Source organism: Schistocerca piceifrons, chromosome 4 (genome assembly GCF_021461385.2).
Source record: "Schistocerca piceifrons isolate TAMUIC-IGC-003096 chromosome 4, iqSchPice1.1, whole genome shotgun sequence".
In the NCBI taxonomy this organism is placed as follows: domain Eukaryota; kingdom Metazoa; phylum Arthropoda; class Insecta; order Orthoptera; family Acrididae; genus Schistocerca; species Schistocerca piceifrons.
This window is the reverse complement of record NC_060141.1, coordinates 405198862-405221684: the sequence shown is the minus strand read 5'-3', so window position 1 is coordinate 405221684 and position 22823 is coordinate 405198862. Positions and strand designations below refer to the sequence as shown.

At 38.2% G+C, this 22823-nt stretch overlaps 2 protein-coding genes across 4 annotated transcripts in view; one reads left to right on the top strand and one right to left on the bottom strand.

Moving 5' to 3' along the window:
- The window catches only part of LOC124794867 (mucosa-associated lymphoid tissue lymphoma translocation protein 1-like), a 130199-nt gene extending 129167 nt beyond the window's left edge, over window positions 1-1032 (top strand). Inside the window, exons 12-13 of one of the 3 annotated variants that reach the window (XR_007016620.1) lie at window positions 612-689; window positions 774-814. Coding sequence is in view for 2 of the 3 variants with exons in the window: in XM_047258544.1 (XP_047114500.1) it covers window positions 612-926 (315 nt within the window). In the remaining variant the exon portion in view is untranslated. Of the gene's footprint in view, window positions 1-611 lie in introns of all 3 variants that reach the window. The other 2 variants (XM_047258545.1, XM_047258544.1) reach the window with 2 other exon arrangements.
- The window catches only part of LOC124794868, a 51470-nt gene continuing 29145 nt past the window's right edge, over window positions 499-22823 (bottom strand). The window contains exons 2-3 of the mRNA XM_047258547.1: window positions 1330-1531; window positions 499-1252 (exon numbers count right to left, since the gene is read on the bottom strand). Coding sequence (XP_047114503.1) covers window positions 1020-1252; window positions 1330-1531 — 435 coding nt within the window. The 3' untranslated portion in view covers window positions 499-1019. The remainder of the gene's footprint in view (window positions 1253-1329; window positions 1532-22823) is intronic.

Sequence of the window (22823 nt, the reverse complement as noted above, 5' to 3'; positions counted from 1 at the left end):
GTCACTCAACAGCCTCAGAGACAAGACTGAAAACTTGGTTAGCTTTTGCGATTTTTTACAGCCGAATGTAGCTGGAGGGGAGGGGGGCAGCAGAGGCTGAGTCGTACCAAAGTTTTCAGTCTTGTTTGTGTGCCTGTTAACAACTCATTGCTTCTACTATTTGATGAGTTGCTACCTATACTGCTAAATTATTTACATTCTGCCAGAACTTTTCATAACATATTTGCTTTATAGGAGTAAATTTTTATTCAAGAGCACATAATTACACACAACTTTAGTCTTGACTTTTCAATAATATAAATGTTACTACTATACCAAATATTTTGAGAGGTGCAGTAGTTTGAAAACAATGAAATTCTTCACCATGACGTTGCATAAAACATTTAATATTTTATTCACCTCTGCATACTGCTACGGTCTTTCATAAATAAAGAGAAATCTTGTTATATTTTCCAGTGTCAGACAAGGTAAATGGTTCAGATAAGAATAACACAGTCCTGACCTTTTAATAAAAAGTTTATTTATTCAAAACAGATTTTAGGAAATTATTGTTAAGTGACACATACAAAACATATTTAAAACCAGAACCATTACTGCTGTTTTATGTGCAGTTTGAGGGAGTTCAGCGATTCGTGAAAGAAGAAAATGGATCCTACGTACTTACAATTGCAGGACTTCAGAAAGTGAAGGTACATTATTGTCTTCAAGTACATCGCCATTTGTATACAAAGGTCCTCATGAGTATTTTCAGTCTTTCCTTTTTCCTGTTACAGGGGCCTATCTCATTTGGTATAACATTCTACGATCGTACTACAAGAAAATTACTCAACTCTGCAGTGTTAGACTTGGGCACTCCTTTAATTGTTCCAGCTGGGCTTTGGTATGATCCACATGAAGCTGAACTGGAGCAACTGTACAGGCTTTAAGGTGAAAAAGAAAAAAATATTTGTGTACATATGTTTCATAAAAAAGTTCTCAAAATGATTTCTGTCATTTATACTTATCAAATACAATTTTCTTTACGAAGTATAATCTGCTAGTTTAAAATGATTCAATACATTTATAACCCACTGACACTCTACACCTTTAGTAAACTCTCTAATAAAACGGTAATTGCAAATAAACATTTTATCTCTGTATTCAGGTAACAGTCCCATGTTCATTGGAGGTACTATGCCTTGTTCTTTCAATTCTTGAAGGCCACGGAGAACATGATACACCATTGTTATTTCCACAAATCTCTTTTGGTTTTCTGTAACAAACAAAAGACTTTGCCTAGCAAGATATCACTAGTGGGTAGCCCTGCAAGTTAACAGAACATATACTTACCATCATCATCACTGAACATTACACCAATCTGATATGGGAATGAAAAGTATATATCCTCCTTGTTGACTGCCAACTCTTGTCGATGTTTCAGTGAAAATGAGGTAATATTTTTTTTCAGTTCTTTTATAGTGTCCTCGTGCACCAAGCCCTCCAGATTTTCAAAATCGCCTTTTGGTAAATAAGCTGACACTGTTTCAACTGCCTGAGATTGAAAAAAAAAAAAAAGAAAGTTTTGTCATTGTATATTATAGTTATGTAATAAAGAAATACAGTTAGGAAATAAATAGTTAGAGCTATTCCATGTAATTAAAGGGAAATAACATTTTCCAAACAACTCATTTGCTTATAACAACTGTCCTGACATTATACAATGTAAAAAAAAGTTTAAGGTGTGGCTTTCATAAATATAAATTCTCTCAGGACCACAGAATTGTCTGGGGAAGCCTGATTATGAATTACAATTATCGACCCCTTTACAAATATATGAGAACACTTTCCCAAATGTATTAATATTCAGTGCAAAGTAAATATACTGATTTTATGTGCTTTCCACCATTCACAGAATTTAAACCTGCTTCATTGCACTTTCCATGGAGAAACCAAGTTTAGTGATACCACACAGACTAAAGGAGATAATTTAGGAGAGAACATGTGTCATTTCATTTTAACTCACAATAATTAACATACCCTGCTGTATCATCATTTGTTGATCTATAGGCAGCTTCTGAGGTCACAACTGCTGCTACTGAGCAGCAAACATACAGAACTGCATCTGCTTTATCGCAGATGGCAAGAATAAAATTCTACTATGCACTATGTCATTGTTTCATATTACAGTGTGCAACCGTTTGTAAATATTCTGAGGAATACCTATACAATTACTTACAGTCATTTGTCTTATAAAATCTACACAGATATTTTAGCATACGTACTTAAAAAACAAATTTTTGTTAAACCACAGGTAATGTCACTATTGTAGGACAATGTTATCTTGGAAACATATTTATACCCTGAACAAGTAAGCGTGCCTGGTGATGATTGCAGCACTGTACCATATAGCACACAAAAATAATTTGAGGGGGCATTCAATAAGTAATGCAACACTTTTTTTCTAAAAGCAGGTGGGTTTTGTTCAGAATTCCAACATGCAGGGATGCCCACTTTGTACCACTCTACTGGTTGATGTTGAAGTCAATGTCTTGCTTCACCAATAACCTTCCCATCATCCACATACTGCTTCTTACAGAGTGAATTGTTCATTGAACTGAACATATGAAAGTCGTAAGGTGCTAGATCCGGGTTGTAGGGAAGATGAGGAAGAATAGTCAAATGAAGTTTCATGAGCTGCTCTCAGGTGCACAGATTTGTGAGACACCTTGTATTATCATGGAGAAGGAGAATTTCGTTTGCATTTTTGTGGTGATGACAAACACACTGATGTCGTTTCTTCAATTTCCTGAGGGTAGCACAATACACTTCAGGAGATGATCATTGCACAATGATGGAGGACATCAAACAGAATAACCCCTTCATAGTCCCAGAAGACCACCACCATGACTTTACCATATGAGGGTGCGGCATTGAACTTTTTTTTGGCACCACTCCATGGATTGCAGTTTTGTTTCTGGTTCAAAGTGATGGACCCATGTATCATCATCTGTGATTCTCAACAAAAAGTTGTCACAATTAGTCTCTTAACCGGCAAGAAATTCTGCAGAGATGGTCCATTGTTGCTCTTGTATTAGGTGGTGAGGAACCCAGTGGACATACACCTTCGAGTATCCCAACTGGTGGACAACTGTGCCAGCACTGCCAATAGAGATGTCCAGTTGTGCAGTAAGATGTTTGTTTGTGATCCGTCAATCACCTTGAATGAGAGTGCCACACATTCCAACAATGTAGAATTATCAGCTACGTACAGCTGGCCAGCATGCCACAGGTCAGACAGGCTTGCACGACCTCCTTGTGATTATGACAGATGCCTCACCCAACAACTCACCATGCTTTTCTTCACTGGCAGGTGTCCACAGACATTCTGCAAGCACCTATTAATATCTGTGATGCGAAAGGTTATGTATAGCACCACCACCTATCAGAACCTCATAAGTACGTAGGGGTTAAAGAAGGAATATTCCACGATGGCCCACAACAAATTCTGCATTTTTTTTATTTTTTTTCTTTCAGCTGAAATTGGCTCCAAAAAACAACGTGTTGCATTGCTTATTGAATACCCCTTGTGGAGCACTTAACTATATTATTATACAGAGGAAAGACTAAAAAAATTAGTGAACATTTCCTGGGCAGGAAGTACATAATTTTATTCTTTAACAGAATGTTCACCCCAATGAACAGTTTCAGCAAACTAATTTTTTAAGATTGTGTACCATAACTTTTATAAATTACAGAAATGACATCATGTAATATACTGGCAGCCAATTATCACGTGCCACAGTAAACTGTAAATATCACACTAGGATTATGCCATTTCTCTTCGAATGTTAGCGGGCATGCAAATAAAATGGATGGGAACATGTTTTGTAGTGCTTCCTCCGTGATAACTACAAACCAGTGTTAAGTACTGAAATGATGGTCAGTGTCCTTAAGATCAACTCTGAGAAGGGATGCAGTTGTGTTTTCGACTGTGCATGCTCTGATGTGATGCCATCCTTTCCACCACAAGTGCTATGTTGTTCACAGCACCGGGTCACTGTTTTTGTTTGAAACTGAGTGTATCACATTGTGCAAGTGTAAAGTATTAGGAATTTTCAGGAGCAGTTGTCGTAACAGCATCATGGTCGAGTGGTCAAGTGCACTGACTGGCAATTGATTGGCTCTGGTCAGATTCCTGCTGCCACCAACCTTTCTTTTATATATATATATATATATATATATATATATATATATATATATATATATATATATATATATAAACAGTTCAACTTCTATACGCAAAATAAGTATATTCGATTTAGTTAAAATTACTACCCTTTTATGTCAAAAGGCTTAGATCAGCACATTGGTAGAGCTTTGCACGAGCCAGCAATGATGTAATACCTTAAGCTGCTACTGAATTTGGCTAAAGGTCATTACCCAGCACAAAGCTTTGTTAACAGCAACCCCATGCATCTACCTCCACATGAGTAAACATTATTACAAATATTATTTTTTGACACTGTGCTTGTAACTTTTGCTGTTAACAGAATTGTATGCTGGATAATGGTCTTTGACTGCAGCTGGTCACACTATAAAGAGTAAATTGAACAGTAGCTTAAATTGTTACATGATATCATTTCTACTATTGTACAGGAAATTGAATTGTCATATAGTGAGAAGATCGGAAATGTAACACTGTTTTTTCAGGTAATCGCTTTCCTTGGTCAGATCAGTAGTTGAACAGCACTTCCTTAATTGCGGTAGCTACTTTTAACAGAACATCCTCTACTGCCACTGTCCTCTTTCCTGACTAGTAAGAGTCTACACAGGTCTGACCAAGTTCTATTGTATGTACTTGGGTTTTAATCTTACTATGGTATACCAATAGCCATCAAGGAACAATTTACTTCCTTTAATCCTGCCCGTCCCCACCCATCCTCAATAACATAGCTCTTAAGACCTGCCTTGCAGACATACTACCCCCAGTATTGCCATTTTCCTTCACTTCAATAAAACGCAATGCTCCTAAACAGCCTCACGACATTTGTCTTCAGCTTACCTTCCAATAATCTAGCTCAAACAGAAATCTCAGCCCGTAAGTTGATTCACTGGCTGAAGCTAGGTTTAAGTATGATTACTTGCAAAGGATTTCTTTACTTCCTTCAGTGAAAGCCTTCCCTTGTTGCCCACTTCACTGGCTTCAGCTAACTCAAAGCATACAGTTGATTATGTCTCGCATAGTTCCAATCTCCCTCCTACTGTGATGCACTCTCCACTTTCTCTCAGACACACTGTGGTAAATTCTATGTATTCCTGATCTTCATGCTTTCATCACATCCTATCCTTAAATCCCTTTCCAGTGAGTCCAACATCACAGCTAGTTATGAACTTTAAACCAATACTGACCTTCAGGAAACATTAAGTCCAACTAAAAAAAATATATTCTTTTTACACTTACAACTCCTAACCGTTTGCCTTTTCGCCAAGCTCCCAAAACCAAACTTCACTAGCACCTTTCTAATGGTCTTTCCCCATGTAGCTATTTACAGTGCTGGTGAAAAAATAACCCCTGGCTTCATTTAGCAGCAGCTTCAACTAACTGTCTGTAGCCTCTTCCTACTTCTACGATACTAATCATTTCGACCACCAAATTTTTAAAATTCTTGTCCTATTACCATCAGATTTCTTGTTTACCACTGTGGGTGCTAAATCTCTGTACATTAACATCCACTAGACCCAAAAACTAATGGAACTCTTTCACAGTACCATTTTCACACTAACAACTCACCATCATTCATCCTTTGAAAGTCTAATCTGGAATCAAATCTAAATAATTGGCATAAGTATTTGCACAGCGCCATTCTGTGCCAATCTATTTATGGGAACTTCCTTTTCATTCAACATCTTAAACCAGTTGTTTGCTTCAGACTCATTAATGACATCTTCATGATCAAAACTGCTTGTGCTCTTTCCTACAGAATCTCATCCCCTACTCTGAAATCCTTTTCACTCAGTCCTCCTCATCTTAACCAGCTTTCATGCTTGATATTGCTCCCAAATCGCACCATAATAACTTCTATCCATACAAAATATAGCAACTACCAACAACTGTCATCCACTCCACATGAAAACCATCCTCCCCTTTATAATATTAGCATCCATGAATAATACAAAAGCTTGCCAGGCACATAGCAAACTGCCCATGTAGCTGAAATTTGAATTTCCCGCACCATTTCTCTATATAACACCTACAAGCATGTTGTGCTCTGAAGCAATACACCCAATATCTAGGTTTTTTTTAAAAAAAATTGACTGCAGCTTCAATTATGTTTTTTCTTGCTGTGTGATGAGGGATATTCTACCCATAATCCTTCCCTCATCACACAAAGTAATATTCTGTTACCCAACATCCTAGCCCATATCTATGTTACTTCTGCTCCCAGTTCTGTATCAGGCAGAAAATTTAAGGGCAAAAACTTTTCCAAACATTTCCATCATGGCAGTGAAGTCACAGTCATTTACTACGGTGTTAATGGTAGGGTCATATCATCCACCAGCTACAATGTAATTACCCCCTCCCCCCCCCCCCCCCCCCTCTCTCTCTCTCTCTCTCTCTCTCTCTCTCTCTCTCTCTCTCTCTCTCTCTCTCTCTCTCTCTCTCTTGTCCTATTCTAGGTATTATTTTATTCAACCCTCATTTTGCTACTTCTGCTGCTAGCCATTCTGCCTCTACCCATAGGCAACCAGTCACTATCGTCACGCCTACAACATGTGAGAAAGAAGAAAGAGAACCTAACTGAAAGAAATTCATTAGCTCTAAAACAAATAAAATTGCCTGTATTATTTTGTGTGTGTGTGTGTGTGTGTGTGTGTGCGCGCGCGTGCACCACACATCAATCAGTTGCACTGAGTAGCTGCCTATCATTTTGTTTTTGGTTTTCCATCCTGACATTACCATTACCACAATATTCCATCAATGCATTCCGTTTAAGATCGCTACAAATGTATGTTGTGCTTTAAATAAGTGAAGTATTGTCGAAATTTCCCGTTATTTCAATTTTGTTGAATTGGAGATAATATGATGTCAGTCATCTATGTGACTGGATCTGTTTGTATAATATCATCTAAGTACTCCTATTATCAGTTCATCGACTGAAATATGAGTGATGTCCAGGAGAAGCACAGATACATTAACCAATGTTCACAGCCTCCTCAATTGAATATATGGCAAAAACTCATAATAAAACTACTTTCTCACGCAAGAATGTTGGAGAGTTAGCGTAACTCTTTCTTAATGAAGCAACGAAACCTCTAAACCAGAGGTTCCCAAACTGGTGGGCGCGCCCCCCTGGGGGGGGGGGGGCGGCCTGATGATGTTGCAAGGGGGGCGCGGGTGTAGTTAGCAGTATAAACCTAATATTTCTTTTTAATATCAACATTTTAATAAAAATGAATGTGCAGGTATTAATGATAGATTATGGTGCTAAATGCAATCGTTCGATGTCCCACTTCCCGCAATCCTATCTCAATAACCTATCCTAGAATATACAGCTTTTGGAGATCACGTTTAGAATGTCACACACAGAAACTCTCAAAATTACGAAGGCGATGTGTGTTAATTCTAATATATCAGATTTGTAAATAACTAACTTCTGACAATTGGAAAACAGAAGAGTCAGGTATTAATTATTCCGTACATTTGTACACATGAACTGAACGTAATCATATTATAACTTTTAGCCGTAGTAGGCTATGTTCATCAGAGTAATAATCACTTATACTGCGTAACCGCAAAAATGCCGTTTTATTACCCTGTCAACCCGCGGATCCCCATGTGATGCGATTACATTCACTTTAACAGACTGTATACACTTCAAATGAACTGGCGGGCTCGTGATTTGGATGCCAGGGTTATGCCCTTTGTCACCAGAAAAATGTCCACGACGTGAATGCGAAACTAGTACACGTGTTCGTTCTGAGCAGAGTACTTCACGCCATTCTGGAAACATTGTAGTGAGTCCTAACAATGAAACATAACCCATCTAGGTAGACAATGAAGTCAATTCATTCGGATTTCTTATCTGACAAAACAGTTATTTTTCTTCTGCCTTTTTGAAATACGGCATAATTTTGTTTGAAATTAGTGTACGTTCTTTGCTGCGACAATGGCTTCTTTTGGTACGAGTACAGTTCCCAGCGATGTGTGAGGTATATCCATGACCTTACTTAATTACTGTGAAACTTATAACGTTTCGTTTATAAGTAACGAAAGATACGAGCACAAAAACGATTTTCGCATAAAACCCCAGGCTGCACTGCTCAGAACAGCACCACAGAACAGGTAGCAAATTCTTAGGGTGCCTGTGGGCTGTTTCCGCCCTAATCCGGGAAAAGCCCGGTTCTCCCAGCAAGAACCCTGCTCGGCCACCGGGTCGCAGACAGACAGTGCACTGACTACCTTCGCTGAGGCTGGGCTTCCCCGTTCTTCACCCCACTCCTCACAAGCAGTCATCTGCGGTGCCGACAGATGACCGTAGCTTTCCTTTATTTCAGTTGGTTGCTTGCAGTTGTTGACACATCTGATGTATTGGATTTTGCTGAAATCACATTGAATCTTTCACAGTTGTGCCTCAGTAAAATCAATGTTAGTGCGAAATTATACTGTTAACTTCTTGTTTTCTTTTTACTTCACCATGAGTGTCGTGAAAAAACGTAAATATAATGATGATTATGTCAAATACGGTTTTGCTTCTATACAAAAAAAATGGTGTTGACCAGCCGCAATGTGTTATTTGCTATGAGGTATTGAGCAATGATTCCATGAGACCTTCTCGTTTGGAACGCCATTTGTGGGCAAAGCATGGTGCATTGAAAGAGAAGCCGAAGGAATTTTTTGCTGCAGAATGTGATAATTTGAAGCGGATGAAGTTGGACACTGCTGCATCCTTCTCTCAGACATCAGAAAAGGTACCGGAAGCCTCGTATGAGTTATCGCTACTTATTTCAAGGACCAAGAAAAGTCATATTATCGTAGAGACACTAGTCAAACCCTGTTTGTTGAAAGCTGCTGATATTGTTCTTGGGTCAGAAAGTAAACAAAAACTTTCACAAATACCACTTTCTGACAATACTGTGAAACGTCGGATTGACGATATGGCCGAAGACATACAAAATCAATTCGTTACGCCGTCAAACAATCACAGTTTTTCGCAATACAGTTAGACGAGGGTACCGACGTTGCGAATTGTTGCCAACTGCTAGCTTTCGTTCGCTATATAGAAAATGAAGCAATCAAAGAAGAGTTGCTGTTTTCTACAGAGTTAAAGACAACTTCAAAAGCAATTCATATAATGGCAGCCGTCTCTGAATTCTTTTGTAAAAATGAGTTATCATGGCAGAAACCGATAGGCGTATGCACAGACAGCGCTCCATCAATGCTTGGATGTCGCTCAGGATTCGTGCAGATGGTCAGAGAAAAAAACCCTAGTGTTACTGCTATCCACTGTGTAATACACTGTCAAGCATTGGCAGCTGAGACACTTCCAAAGGAACTCAATGATGTCTTGAAATTGTGCACAAAATCGTGAATCATATTAAAAAGAGTGCGTTAAATTCCAGATTATTTACGGCTCTTTCTGAAGACTTGGGAGCAGAGTATAAAACACTTTTATTTCATACAGAAGTATGCTGGCTCTCAAAAGGAAATATGCTAGGAAGATTCTTTGAACTTAGAGACGAAGTGATGCAGTTTTTGTAAAATAACAAACAAACTGAATTGTATGTGGAATTTAGAAAGCCCGGTGTTCATGTTGCATTGGCTTATGTGTCAGATATTTTCGAATCTTTAAACACATTGAATTTGAAATTACAAGGTGGAGAGTCAAACAATTTTTCATCGGGATGCCATCAAAGCGTTTACTGATAAGTTGCAACTATGGAAACATAAAATTTTAGCCTGCAATTATTCCTGCTTTCCCAGATTGTTTGGAACCCTGGAAGAAGCCCGATTTCACAATGATTTTAAGGATATTGATACTAACAAGGGAATCTCCCAACGCACTCCCCTCAGATTTAGTTATAAGTTGGCACAGTGGATAGACCTTGAAAAACTGAACACAGATCAATCGAGAAAACAGGAAGAAGTGGTGTAGAACTATGAAAAAAATAAGCAAAATATACTAAACGAGTAGTCCATGCGCAAGATATGCAACATCCAGGATTCTCAGAGCTCAAGAGCGTCACGGTCCCGTGGTTAGCGTGAGCAGCTGCAGAACGAGAGGTCTTTGGTTCAAGTCTTACCTCGAGTGAAAAGTTTAATTTTTTATTTTCAGACAATTATCAAAGTTCAGGCACTCACACATAATTAACTTTGCTCTCCAAAATTCCAGGACATTTTCAGATTTGCTTGGACATATGCAGGATTTGACGGTCTACACACGGAAAATTTGAAAACGTTAAAAACATATGTTTTGACAGAGTACAGGGAGAACTGTGTGACTGTGAAACTGTTTCATTCATTTTTTGCAGTTTATGTGACAAACTCTTATGTTTTCATCACTTTTTTGGGAGTGATTATCACATCCACAAGAAAACCTAAATCGGGCAAGGTAGAATCTTTTTACCCATTCGCCAAGTGTACAAGTTAGGTGGGTCGACAACGTATTCCTGTACTGTGACACACATGCCGTCACAGTGTCGTATAGAATATATCAGACGTGTTTTCCTGTGGAGGAATCGGTCGACCCATGACCTTGCGATCAAATGTTTTCGGTTCCCATTGGAGAGGCACGTCCTTTCGTCTACTAATCGCACGGTTTTGCGGTGCGGTCGCAAAACACAGACACTAAACTTATTACAGTGAACAGAGACGTCAATGAACGAACGAACAGATCATAACTTTACGAAAATAAAGAAGGTAAACTTTTCACTTGAGGGAAGACTTGAACCAAGGACCTCTCGTTCCGCAGCCGCTCACGCTAACCATGGGACCACGGCGCTCTTGAGCTCTCAGTATCCTGGATGTTGCATATCTTGCGCATGGACTACTCAGTTTGTATATAATTTGCTTATTTTTTTCATAGTTCCACAACACTTCTTCCTGTTTTCTCAATTGATCTGTGTTCAGTTTTTCAAGGCCTATCCACCGTGCCAACTTATAACTAAATCTGAGGGGGGTGCGATGGGGAGGTTCCCTTGTCAGAGTAAAATATCAAACCATTTGCAGCACCTCATTGATGAATTCGAACGATACTTCCCTAACAGTTGTGATGATAAAATTTATTATAGGTTAGCGACGGATCCATTTCACATTGACGTGGATTGTGTTGCCAGACAGACTACAAGAGGAAGTCTTAGAAATTAAAAATGATTCTGCAGTGAAGTATGACTTTGAGAAGATGGATAAGCCTTTATTTTGGGTGAAATACCTCACAGCGTATCCCAGCACAGCAGAACAAGCACTGAAACTGTATTTACCATTTTCAAGCACTTATTTGTGCGAAAGAGCATTTTCAGCTGTAGTGGCAATAAAAAATAAGCTTAGAAGCAAACTCAGTATTGCCAGTGATTTACGTTGTGCAGTTTCTACTAGTCAGCCAAGAATTCAAAATCTTGTAAAAAATGTGCAAGCTCATCCTTCACATTGATTTATTAGTTTGTTTCTTGCCATATGTGTTTGGAAATAATATTTTTATAATAAATACGTCACATTATAAGAGAACTTGTTATTTTTCTCCTAACTATCCTTACATGTAGGTAATACTGTAAAATTATAAAAAAACTATTTCGAAGAAACAAAATAAAATAAACATAGTGAATCTGATTTAAATATAAGTACTGCGTGTGATCCTTATGGATTCTGATGTTACGCGTGGTATGTTATTTCAACTAATAATAGTATTTCTTCTGGATGAAGACACAGCGAAAGTTTATCCTAGATATGGCAAGCGAAGAGTAGTCCTAAAATCGTATACTGGTGAAGAAATGGTGTGCAGCAAGGGAATGTAATCATGGTAAGGAAGTTGTTTTATTCATATTTTTTAAAGTTCTGTGTAGTCTGCAAAATTATTTCGTAAAACTTATTTTTTATTTTTTGTTTGGTTCTGAGGACTGGGCGTTTGTCGCCGTTCGGTAACTGTCGTCGTTGACATAAATGCCAACCTATGCGCAGTGACAATGGGGAGCGCTATAGGCGTACAAATCACTGGTGTTCGTTAACAACGTGATTGAGTGACTATTTTTTATAATGAGTGAAAGTAATAAGCTACACTCAACTTAAAATAATGGCCCGCATCTGCTAATCTGCAAAGATCGCAAATATTTTTCATTGTTTACCAAGGACTTTCTTTACTTTAGGAGTTGCTTATAATCACTACAGTAGACTGCTGACATAATAACTGCGACTCGATACATTAACAGCCCACCATGTTACATGACGTCACCATCGCAAATTTTTCAATAGTTTCTTGATAATTAATAAAAATCTCTATATTTTTTTAGGGGGGGGCACGGAAGTTTTCTTTTTGGCAGAAGGGAGGCGTGACAAACAAAAGTTTGGGAACCTCTGCTCTAAACCCACATACAATAGCAGTATCAATTGTCTCAACCTCTTCAAGTAGGCTATTCAGCACATTTAATCAATTGAAATACCTACTTCTTTGGAGTCCATTCAATTTCACAATGAACAACTACTAAAGAAAAAAAAAATGCTAGTACTTTCTTTCTTCTTTTGGGTAGATGAAACATTTCAATCGTGGTTTGGCTGGCTCCTGTAGTGATATTCCAGAATGATACTTGTTCTTGTTTCTAAGCTAGTCATATCACATTCATTGGAAACTTTGAAATTGCTTTCATTCATTAGCAATCTGTGAAATGCTACACAGTTTTCTCATGCCAAGATCTTCCTTTAATAGCTTCCTAAATGTTTTTCTGCTAGTGTTTATTTAATTCTCTACCTCAAACAGTGATTCATAGCAACATAAAACAAAATGCCTAATAAACATTCTGACTAATTTATGAGTAAGATGGAAAGAGAAGTGTTCTGTTCTAAATACAGAGCGTTGTTGTGGGAAAGCGTATATGGTAAGAAAAGTAAACTAGATATTAACAATCTTCCCTCTATTTTGTACAATAGTGCTTTTTTATCTAACAGTTATTACATGCAATTTGTTCCCATCATGCTGTGCTTCACAATGTACAAGGTAACCAAAAAGACTAGCCCAAAATGTTTTCTGCATTTCATGGCAACATGACCTAAATAACAAACTATTTAGAAAACTATTCAAAATTAGTCCAAATACCACAAAACATTGCACAAATTAAGTTACCTATGTATGTGGAAATGAAATGACTGATGTGCCAGAAAATTATCAAATAAATATGCATCTTTAACCTTAAAAAAATCTTGTATTATAAATGAGTAAAAGCTTCCATACTAACTCTCAGAACACATGCCATTAAACCGGCACACAGTTAAAATGTGTTTCTTCAATTACTGAACAACTGTTGCATATCGCCTAACCAAAACTTTTTTTATATTACAAAAGTGTCACATATGAACCATTTCCCTGCAAGGGGTCCATAAAGGTTCTGATACAAGTGATGTTCAGAGACAGTGTTAAAACTGCTGTGTGATGAATATTGTTTTAGAGATGTTACTAACCACTACAGATTTCTTTTTTGTCAGGGTAAACAAAGTGTTTGATGTGCCAGACACCGAAAGGCACTCCAGAAGAGCTAGTTGCCTATTTGGTTGAAGCTGCAACCATTACTCGTGAAACACCTAGTTGTTTTCAGCACTGTAGACAATCATTAACGCGCAGATGCTAGTTGTATATGAATGTAAGCAGACAGCATTTTCAGCTACATCTGTACCTTGGTCGTCCCCTAGCAATGGAAAAAATGTGTCCCTTTTTATCTCTTCTAAATACTCTAAAATTGTATATACATATGTTTTTTATGCCTGCATACAAATCATTTTTTGGGCACATGTGTGGCATCGTGCAGGGGAGTGCCAAAATCTGGAGTGCGTACGACAGAGGCACACAGGACTAACACCCGGAATCATTGTGTGGGGAGCCATATCCTACACTGGCCATTCTCCACTGGTGATAGTAGAGGGAACACTGAACAGTGAATGGTACATTGAAACCATTATTCAACCGGTCTTGCTACCATTCATGCACCAACGAGACATCATGCTTTTCCAACAGGACAATGCATGTCCAATTATCTCCCACACCACCCTTCTTCAAGGTGTACGACAACAGCCTGGCCAGCACAATCGCCAGATCTGTCCCCCACTGAGCATGTTTGAGACCAGATGAAATGTCATATTTTTGGTCTGCAAGACCAGCAGGGAATCTGTCCCAGCTGAGGCACCAGGTGGATACTGCATGGCAGGCCATTCCTCAAGACTACATTTGGCACCTCTAAGATCGTCTTATGGGAGAATTGCAGCCTGCATTGCTGCAAAAAGAAGGTGTACACAGTACTAGCACCGACATTGTGCACGCTCTGTTGACTTTACTCACGTGGGTATGGCACTGCCTTTGTGATCGTGTGTTGTATACGTCCCCAAGTGTGTGTCAATAAAATTTTCCTCTGCTGGGGCGACGAATTGATGGTGTTGTTCTTTCATTTTCCAGGAGTGTATGTCAACAATTTTCTTGCTATTGTTTTATCATAGCCTAAAATTGAAGGCGAGTATCTCAGTAGACCAAAGGCTTTCCTTCTATCAGTATACAAAACAGGACATTAAAACATGGTGTACTGTGACACTGAAAACACTGACAAGAAGATAGAAGAAGTGGACGGTGTTAAATTCTTGGGATTACAGCTTGATAATAAATTCAACTGGGAGGAGCACACCACAGAACTGCTGAAGCGTCTTAACAAATCTCTGTTTGCAATGCGAATTTTGTCAGACATAGGGGATATAAAAATGAAAAAGCTGGCATACTATGCTTACTTTCATTCCATAATGTCATATGGGATTATTTTCTGGGGTAATTCATCAAGCCAAGCTAAAGTTTTCCGGGCACAAAAACGTGCAGTAAGAATTATATGTGGTGTGAACTCAAGAACATCCTGCAGAAGCCTGTTTAGGGAACTAGGGATACTAACTACAGCTTCCCAATATATTTATTCCTTAATGAAATTTGTCATTAAAAATATATCACTTTTTCAAACCAACAGCTCAATTCATGGAATCAATACTAGAAATAAGAATAATCTTCACAAGGATTTAAAGTCACTTAGTCTTGTACAAAAAGGTGTGCATTATTCAGGAACACACATTTTCAATAACTTGCCAGCAGCCATAAAAAGCTTAACAACCAATGAAATTCAGTTTAAGAGAAGCCTAAAGGATTTATTGGTGGCCAACTCCTTCTACTCCATTGATGAATTTCTGAGGAAAACCAACTGATTTGTATATAAGTACAACATAACTTCTGCACAATTTCAGTGCAGTAATGTGTTCACTGAAAATTTGTGTGTGTGTGTGTGTGTGTGTGTGTGTGTAAGTATAATCTAACTTCTGCACCATTTCAGTGCAGTAATGTGTTCATTGTAAATAAGTATTACAGTACTTGTATTACATGTTTCTTACCTTATAAATAAATATAAAACTTTTTTATTTTAAACTCAGTGCAATAGTATTTGTAAAATGACTCTTAGTGTTCATTAAAAAATGACGATCATTCCACTTGGGACCTGTGGAATGGTACATTAGCTTATTTGTTTTAGTTTAAATATTTGTCATGTATTGTTGTTTTTCTGACATGTTCCACATCCTGGAGGACCTCCTCACTACGGATCAATTGGAATGAAAGTAAATCTAATCTAATCTAATCTAATATGCAGATAATACAATGAGGGGGAGCCAGGTGTACATGTTGGAATGAACTACACATTACTGTGTGAGAATTTAAATACTAACAATAACATTTTTTATGATTGCACTACGATACTGCGTGAAGAGTTTGACGGAGCATTGAAAGATCTGAGTTGTAACAAGGCCCCGGGAGTAGACAACATTCCATTAGAACTATGAGACATGCGAAATACCCTCAGACTTAAAGAATAATATAATAATTCCAATCCCAAGGAAAGCAGGTGTTGACAGATGTGAAAATTATTGAACAATCAAGTTTAATCAGCCACAGCTGCAAAATACTAACACGAATTCTTTGCAGACAAATGGAAAAACTAGTAGAAGCTGACCTCAGGGAAGATCAGTTTGGATTCCGTAGAAATATTGGAACACGTGAGGCAATACTGACCCTACGACTTATCTTAGAAGCTGGATTAAGGAAAAGCAAACCTACGTTTCTAGCATTTGTAGACTTAGAGAAAGGTGGAAGGAGTATATAGAGTGTCTATACAAGGGCGATGTACTTGAGGACAATATTATGGAAATGGAAGAGGATGTAGATGAAGATGAAATGGGAGATATGATACTGCGTGAAGAGTTTGACAGAGCACTGAAAGACCTGAGTCGAAACAAGGCCCCCGGAGTAGACAATATTCCATTGGAACTACTGACGGCCGTGGGAGAGCCAGTCCTGACAAAACTCTACCATCTGGTGAGCAAGATGTATGAAACAGGCGAAATACCCTCAGACTTCAAGAAGAATATTATAATTCCAATCCCAAAGAAAGCAGGTGTTGACAGATGTGAAAATTACCGAACGATCAGCTTAATAAGTCACAGCTGCAAAATACTAACACGAATTCTTTACAGACGAATGGAAAAACTAGTAGAAGCCAACCTCGGGGAAGATCAGTTTGGATTCCGTAGAAACAATGGAACACGTGAGGCAATACTGACCTTACGACTTATCTTAGAAGAAAGATTAAGGAAAGGCAAACCTACGTTTCTAGCATTTGTAGACTTAGAGAAAGCTTTTGACAACGTTAACTGGAATACTCTCTTTCAAATTCTGAAGGTGGCAGGGGTAAAATACAGGGAGCGAAAGGCTATTTACAATTTGTACAGAAACCAGATGGCAGTTATAAGAGTCGAGGGACATGAAAGGGAAGCAGTGGTTGGGAAGGGAGTAAGACAGGGTTGTAGCCTCTCCCCGATGTTGTTCAATCTGTATATTGAGCAAGCAGTAAAGGAAACGAAAGAAAAGTTCGGAGTAGCTATTAAAATCCACGGAAAAGAAATAAAAACTTTGAGGTTCGCCGATGACATTGTAATTCTGTCAGAGACAGCAAAGGACTTGGAAGAGCAGTTGAATGGAATGGACAGTGTCTTGAAAGGAGGATATAAGATGAACATCAACAAAAGCAAAACAAGGATAATGGAATGTAGTCTAATTAAGTCGGGTGATGCTGAGGGAATTAGATTAGGAAATGAGGCACTTAAAGTAGTAAAGGAGTTTTGCTATTTGGGGAGCAAAATAACTGATGATGGTCGAAGTAGAGAGGATATAAAATGTAGGCTGGCAATGGCAAGGAAAGCGTTTCTGAAGAAGAGAAATTTGTTAACATCCAGTATTGATTTAAGTGTCAGGAAGTCATTTCTGAAAGTATTCGTATGGAGTGTAGCCATGTATGGAAGTGAAACATGGACGATAAATAGTTTGGACAAGAAGAGAATAGAAGCTTTCGAAATGTGGTGCTACAGAAGAATGCTGAAGATTAGATGGGTAGATCACATAACTAATGTGGAAGTATTGAACAGGATTGGGGAGAAGAGAAGTTTGTGGCACAACTTGACCAGAAGAAGGGATCGGTTGGTAGGACATGTTCTGAGGCATCAAGGGATCACCAATTTAGTATTGGAGGGCAGCGTGGAGGGTAAAAATCGTAGAGGGAGACCAAGAGATGAATACACTAAGCAGATTCAGAAGGATGTAGGTTGCAGTAGGTACTGGGAGATGAAAAAGCTTGCACAGGATAGAGTAGCATGGACAGCTGCATCAAACCAGTCTCAGGACTGAAGACCACAACAACAACAACAACAACAACAGAGAAAGCTTTTGACAATGTTGACTGGAATACTCTCAAATTCTGAAGGTGGCAGGGGTAAAATACAGGGAGCGAAAGGCTATTTACAATTTGTACAGGAAGCAGATGGCAGTTATAAGAGTCGAGGGACATGAAAGGGAAGCAGTGGTTGGAAAGGGAGTGAGACAGGGTTGTAGCCTCTCCCCGATGTTATTCAATCTGTATATTGAGCAAGCAGTAAAGGAAACAAAAGAAAAATTCGGAGTAGGTATTAAAATCCATGGAGGAGAAACAAAAACTTTGAGGTTCGCCGATGACATTGTAATTCTGTCAGAGACAGCAAAGGACTTGGAAGAGCAGTTGAATGGAATGGACAGTGTCTTGAAAGGAGGATATAAGATGAACATCAACAAAAGCAAAACGAGGCTAATGGAATGTAGTCGAATTAAGTCCGGTGATGCTGAGGGAATTAGATTAGGAAATGAGACACTTAAAGTTTTGCTATTTGGGGAGCAAAATAACTGATGATGGTCGAAGTAGAGGGGATATAAAATGTAGACTGGCAATGGCAAGGAAAGTGTTTCTGAAGAAGAGAAATTTGTTAACAATGAATATAGATTTAAGTGTCAGGAAGTCATTTCTGAAAGTATTTGTATGGAGTGTAGCCATGTATGGAAGTGAAACATGGACGATAAATAGTTTGGACAAGAAGAGAATAGGAGCTTTCGAAATGTGGTGCTACAGAAGAATGCTGAAGATTAGATGGGTAGATCACGTACTAATGAGGAGGTATTGAATGGAATTGGGGAGAAGAGGAGCTTGTGGCGCAACTTGACTAGAAGAAGGGTTCGGTTGGTAGGACATGTTCTGAGGCATCAAGGGATCACCAATTTAGTATTTGAGGGCAGCGTGGAGGGTAAAAATTGTAGAGGGAGATCAAGAGATGAATACACTAAGCAGATTCAAAATGATGTAGGTTGCAGTAGGTACTGGGAGATGATGAAGCTTGCACAGGATAGAGTAGCATGGAGAGCTGCATCAAACCAGTCTCAGGACTGAAGACCACGATGACACGATTGCACTAAATCTCAATATATATGGACATGTAAAGAAATCATGTTACTGAATCACTTCAGTTCCACAGTAATCTGAGTCACATGATTTCTTTGCTCATAGGTGGTTTACAAAATACGTTCAAAAGCTGAGACAGTACATTGTATCTAGTGACATAATTGATGTTTTCATATGCTCAAGAGTATTGATCTCATGGTGACCATTATCAGTGCTTTTGGTACACTGATTCATTAAATTATATTCTATGTACTCATAATCAAATTCACATTTCACTATCTGCTCACGTAACTAGGAACTACTGGAAGGCCTGGTGCAAACCGTTTTCCGCAAGAAGGAAGAATGTTTAGGGAAGGAAGCTTTGAATTTAATGTCTTGTCAACAACAAGGTCATTAAAGATGACTCACTAGCTCAGGTGGGGGATAGAAATTGGCTTTGCCCTCTTCAAAGAAGTCATCACAGCATTGGCCTTTAGTAATTTAGGAAATCAGAAAACTTTAATCTGGATGGCCTGGTGGTTATTCGAATCTTGGTCTTCCCAAATTTAAGTCCAGTGTGCTAACCACTGTACTACATTCCTCAATAATGAACAGTGGATATGAAATCAAATCTAATCTGTCCTCTCCATAGCAGCTCAACAGTTGACGAAACCTAGAGCACATGCAAGTACAGAACTTCAAAGATAGTCTCCCCCAAAGGTAAATATCCGATGGCTTGGTTGCCAGCTCAGTTAAATAAAAAAAAGTAATGACTCACAGATGGTTGCAAGCTGAAGACAATTCAACTTGTTGCAAGACTTAAGTTGTGACCTAAACCTGATTGAATATCCCCCTCCTCTGCTAGTTTCTGTAGACCTAGCAATTTCTGTCATAAAAATATCATTCTTTAAAAAAAATCCACTGAATTGAACCTGTGACTTCTGCAGCAACAGTCATCCACAGTGCTAAACATTAAAGCTTAGAAGCTGTCCCTCAATTCTTCATTCTCCTACTTGCGCAGGAACTGTTCTCCACAGTTACCAGCATTTAGTGAAGGAAACACACACTTAAGATATGGAGATTTGAAAGTATAACCATACCTGTAAATACTGTACCATTTATTTCTCTGCAAATAAATGATGCTGTCAAACCACTGACAAGAGCCTTACGCCTTGTTGAAGATAAAAAAAATTACTAAAAATTACTTATGTATATTTCGCATACAGCTGCTTGAAATAGAGACATACTATAACAGTAGCTTCCAAATCATTGGAGGCGACTTCCAGGGTGTATGAATTTTAGAAACCAGAGTGCAGGGATATTTATCTTCCACTCTAGGATATTTCCTGTACAGCTGGTAAGGACTACACTTATGAGGGGACTGTGCTTCCATATCATCATCATCATCGATTTATGGTGTCTCCAGAACTTTGCCAGAAATGACAGTGGTAGAAATGGGAGCTGCAGAGGACCAAGCATTTGAAAAAATAGCATTTCTGGCACAGGTTGGGTGAGACATGAGCCATTTATGCTAGCATATATTCAAGGAAGTGGTTGGTGCAATAGAAAGACTACAGAACGGTAAACAAAGCATCATGGGATCAAGTCCCCATATAGAATTTTTTTTATTTTCAAATTTTACATTACGGCAAATAAAATGAAGTAATGCTCATATATTGTATTTATTAATATTTTCAAAAAGCAGGAGAAGGAAAGACAAAGAAAAATTTTGGACCAAGGGTTCAAAAAATGTAGCATAAGTGCATGGCAAAATATAGGAAGTCTTCATTAATTCATCAAAATCTGGGAAAAATACAAGTCTTGTAGAAAACATTTTTGACTTGTCTGTTAATGTCCTACATGCAAGAAAATAAATTTATTCTCTTAACTGAGTCACAGAGAGTGCAAACAAATCCACAGTTATATGATGAGATTTTTCAAGGTGAAGGACAGTCATCATGCAGTATTAAAGTGATTCCTCCAACTGCACTCTGCTAGCGCAACACCTCAATGTCCATTTCTATTGTCATGTGAAGACTTATCAAAAAGTTTCAAAACTGCTTTTATCTCAGAGAAAAAAAAATCTTTTCCCAAGAAGATGACATCAAAAAACATTCCACTCTACATCACTAGCTATCCTTGCCAATATTTGGTAAAATGATGTGTTATGCATGGTTTGCTGCCAAACCATTAGATGAGAGAGAATCTTTTATGAATGTAAACCGAGTCTGTTTTCCTACAGAAACTGAAGACCACAATGTAATTGTAAAAATAAGGCGTTTATAAAGTGTGCAAAATGTCGAGAAATTATTGCTTCTCCTGTTTTCATGATGAATATCACCCCACCAAGTGTAAATCACTCATTTTAAAATAATACAAATATCTAATTTTGCCTATGATGTTCTCGTCTATGCCTTACAATCCATTCCTGGAAACTTATGCACAACCCCAAAGTTTCCTTTACCTTTCCATGTCATATCTTTTATGAACATATTAATAAATACAATACACTGAGCATTATATCAGTTTGCATTCAATGTAAGAGTTGAAAACAACCCTTGCATTACAGTTTTATACTCTTTCCACTAAGCCAACTGCTGCCTGGAAACTTTTGCAACATAAATGGCTCATGTCTCTCAAAAAATGCTGCCAAAAATGCTATTTTGTCAAAATGCCTGATGATCTGGTGCTCCAGTTTCCGACACTCATCCATATGCCATAAATCTTGACAAAATCTGTGATGGGCACGTGCAGATCCCTGTGAAAGAGATTCCCCTACAATTTGAGGGCTAATTGCCACCCATAAAAAATCTGGAGAATGGACTACAATTCTAAATTTTGGTGAAATTCAGGATTACTTCTTGAGGCTTTCAGCTGAGTTGTTGCAGCCTGCTAGAGTGAGCCACTTCTAGCACACAACCTGCAGGTAATGTAGTGGGAATGTGCCAAATGTGTGGTGATAACATTCTAGCCCTCTTCATAGGGTGAATCTGGATTTAATTATTTTTCCCTCCATGGACACTCAGTATGATTTAAATCTTAAAGCCAACTTTAGTAATGATGCTGTGATAATAGTATACATTTTTGGCTACTTTAGAATGTAATAAAGCCTTTTGCTTTTTATTTTGCCTAAATGTCCTCCTCACTTGAGTTTCATATTTAAGTGGCTGAAGTGGAAGGGTTAATAGAGTTAAGGCAGTCCTGCAGAAATTTTTATTTATTTACTTGCATTAGCCTTCCCTTCATAAAATGCTGCAGCGATCTCTGCAGATGGATGACCCTCCAATCTTTACTATGTCAACTGTCAGTCCACTATTACTCAGTGGCATTGCTTGTTCAGCTACATCTGGACACCACTGAAATGCAAGACAGAAGTTACTATGCATTGTACCACACATTAGGGTTTCTTTTCATTCTATTCACATATGGAGCGTGGAAATAATAACTGCTTAAATGCCTCTATGTATGCTGTAATTAGCCTAACTTTGTCCCTACAGAAGCAATACACAGAGGACTGTATATATCCCTCGATTCTTCACGTAATACTGTTTCTTGAAACTCAGTACACAAGCTTTCGCAGAATAGCTGGTATCACCTTCAAATATCCACCAAGACAGGTGTTTCGGCATTTCTGCAACACTCTTTTTGTAAATCAAACAAACCTGTTACCACTGCTGCCCTTCTTTGTATACATTCAATATCTTGCTATTTGGCTTATTTGGTAATGACCACTTTGCTTGAGCAATACTGTAAAATGTCCCAATGTTTTGTAAGCAGTCTTCTCTGTAGACTGACTACATTTCTCCAGTATGCTACTAATGAAACACGTTTTG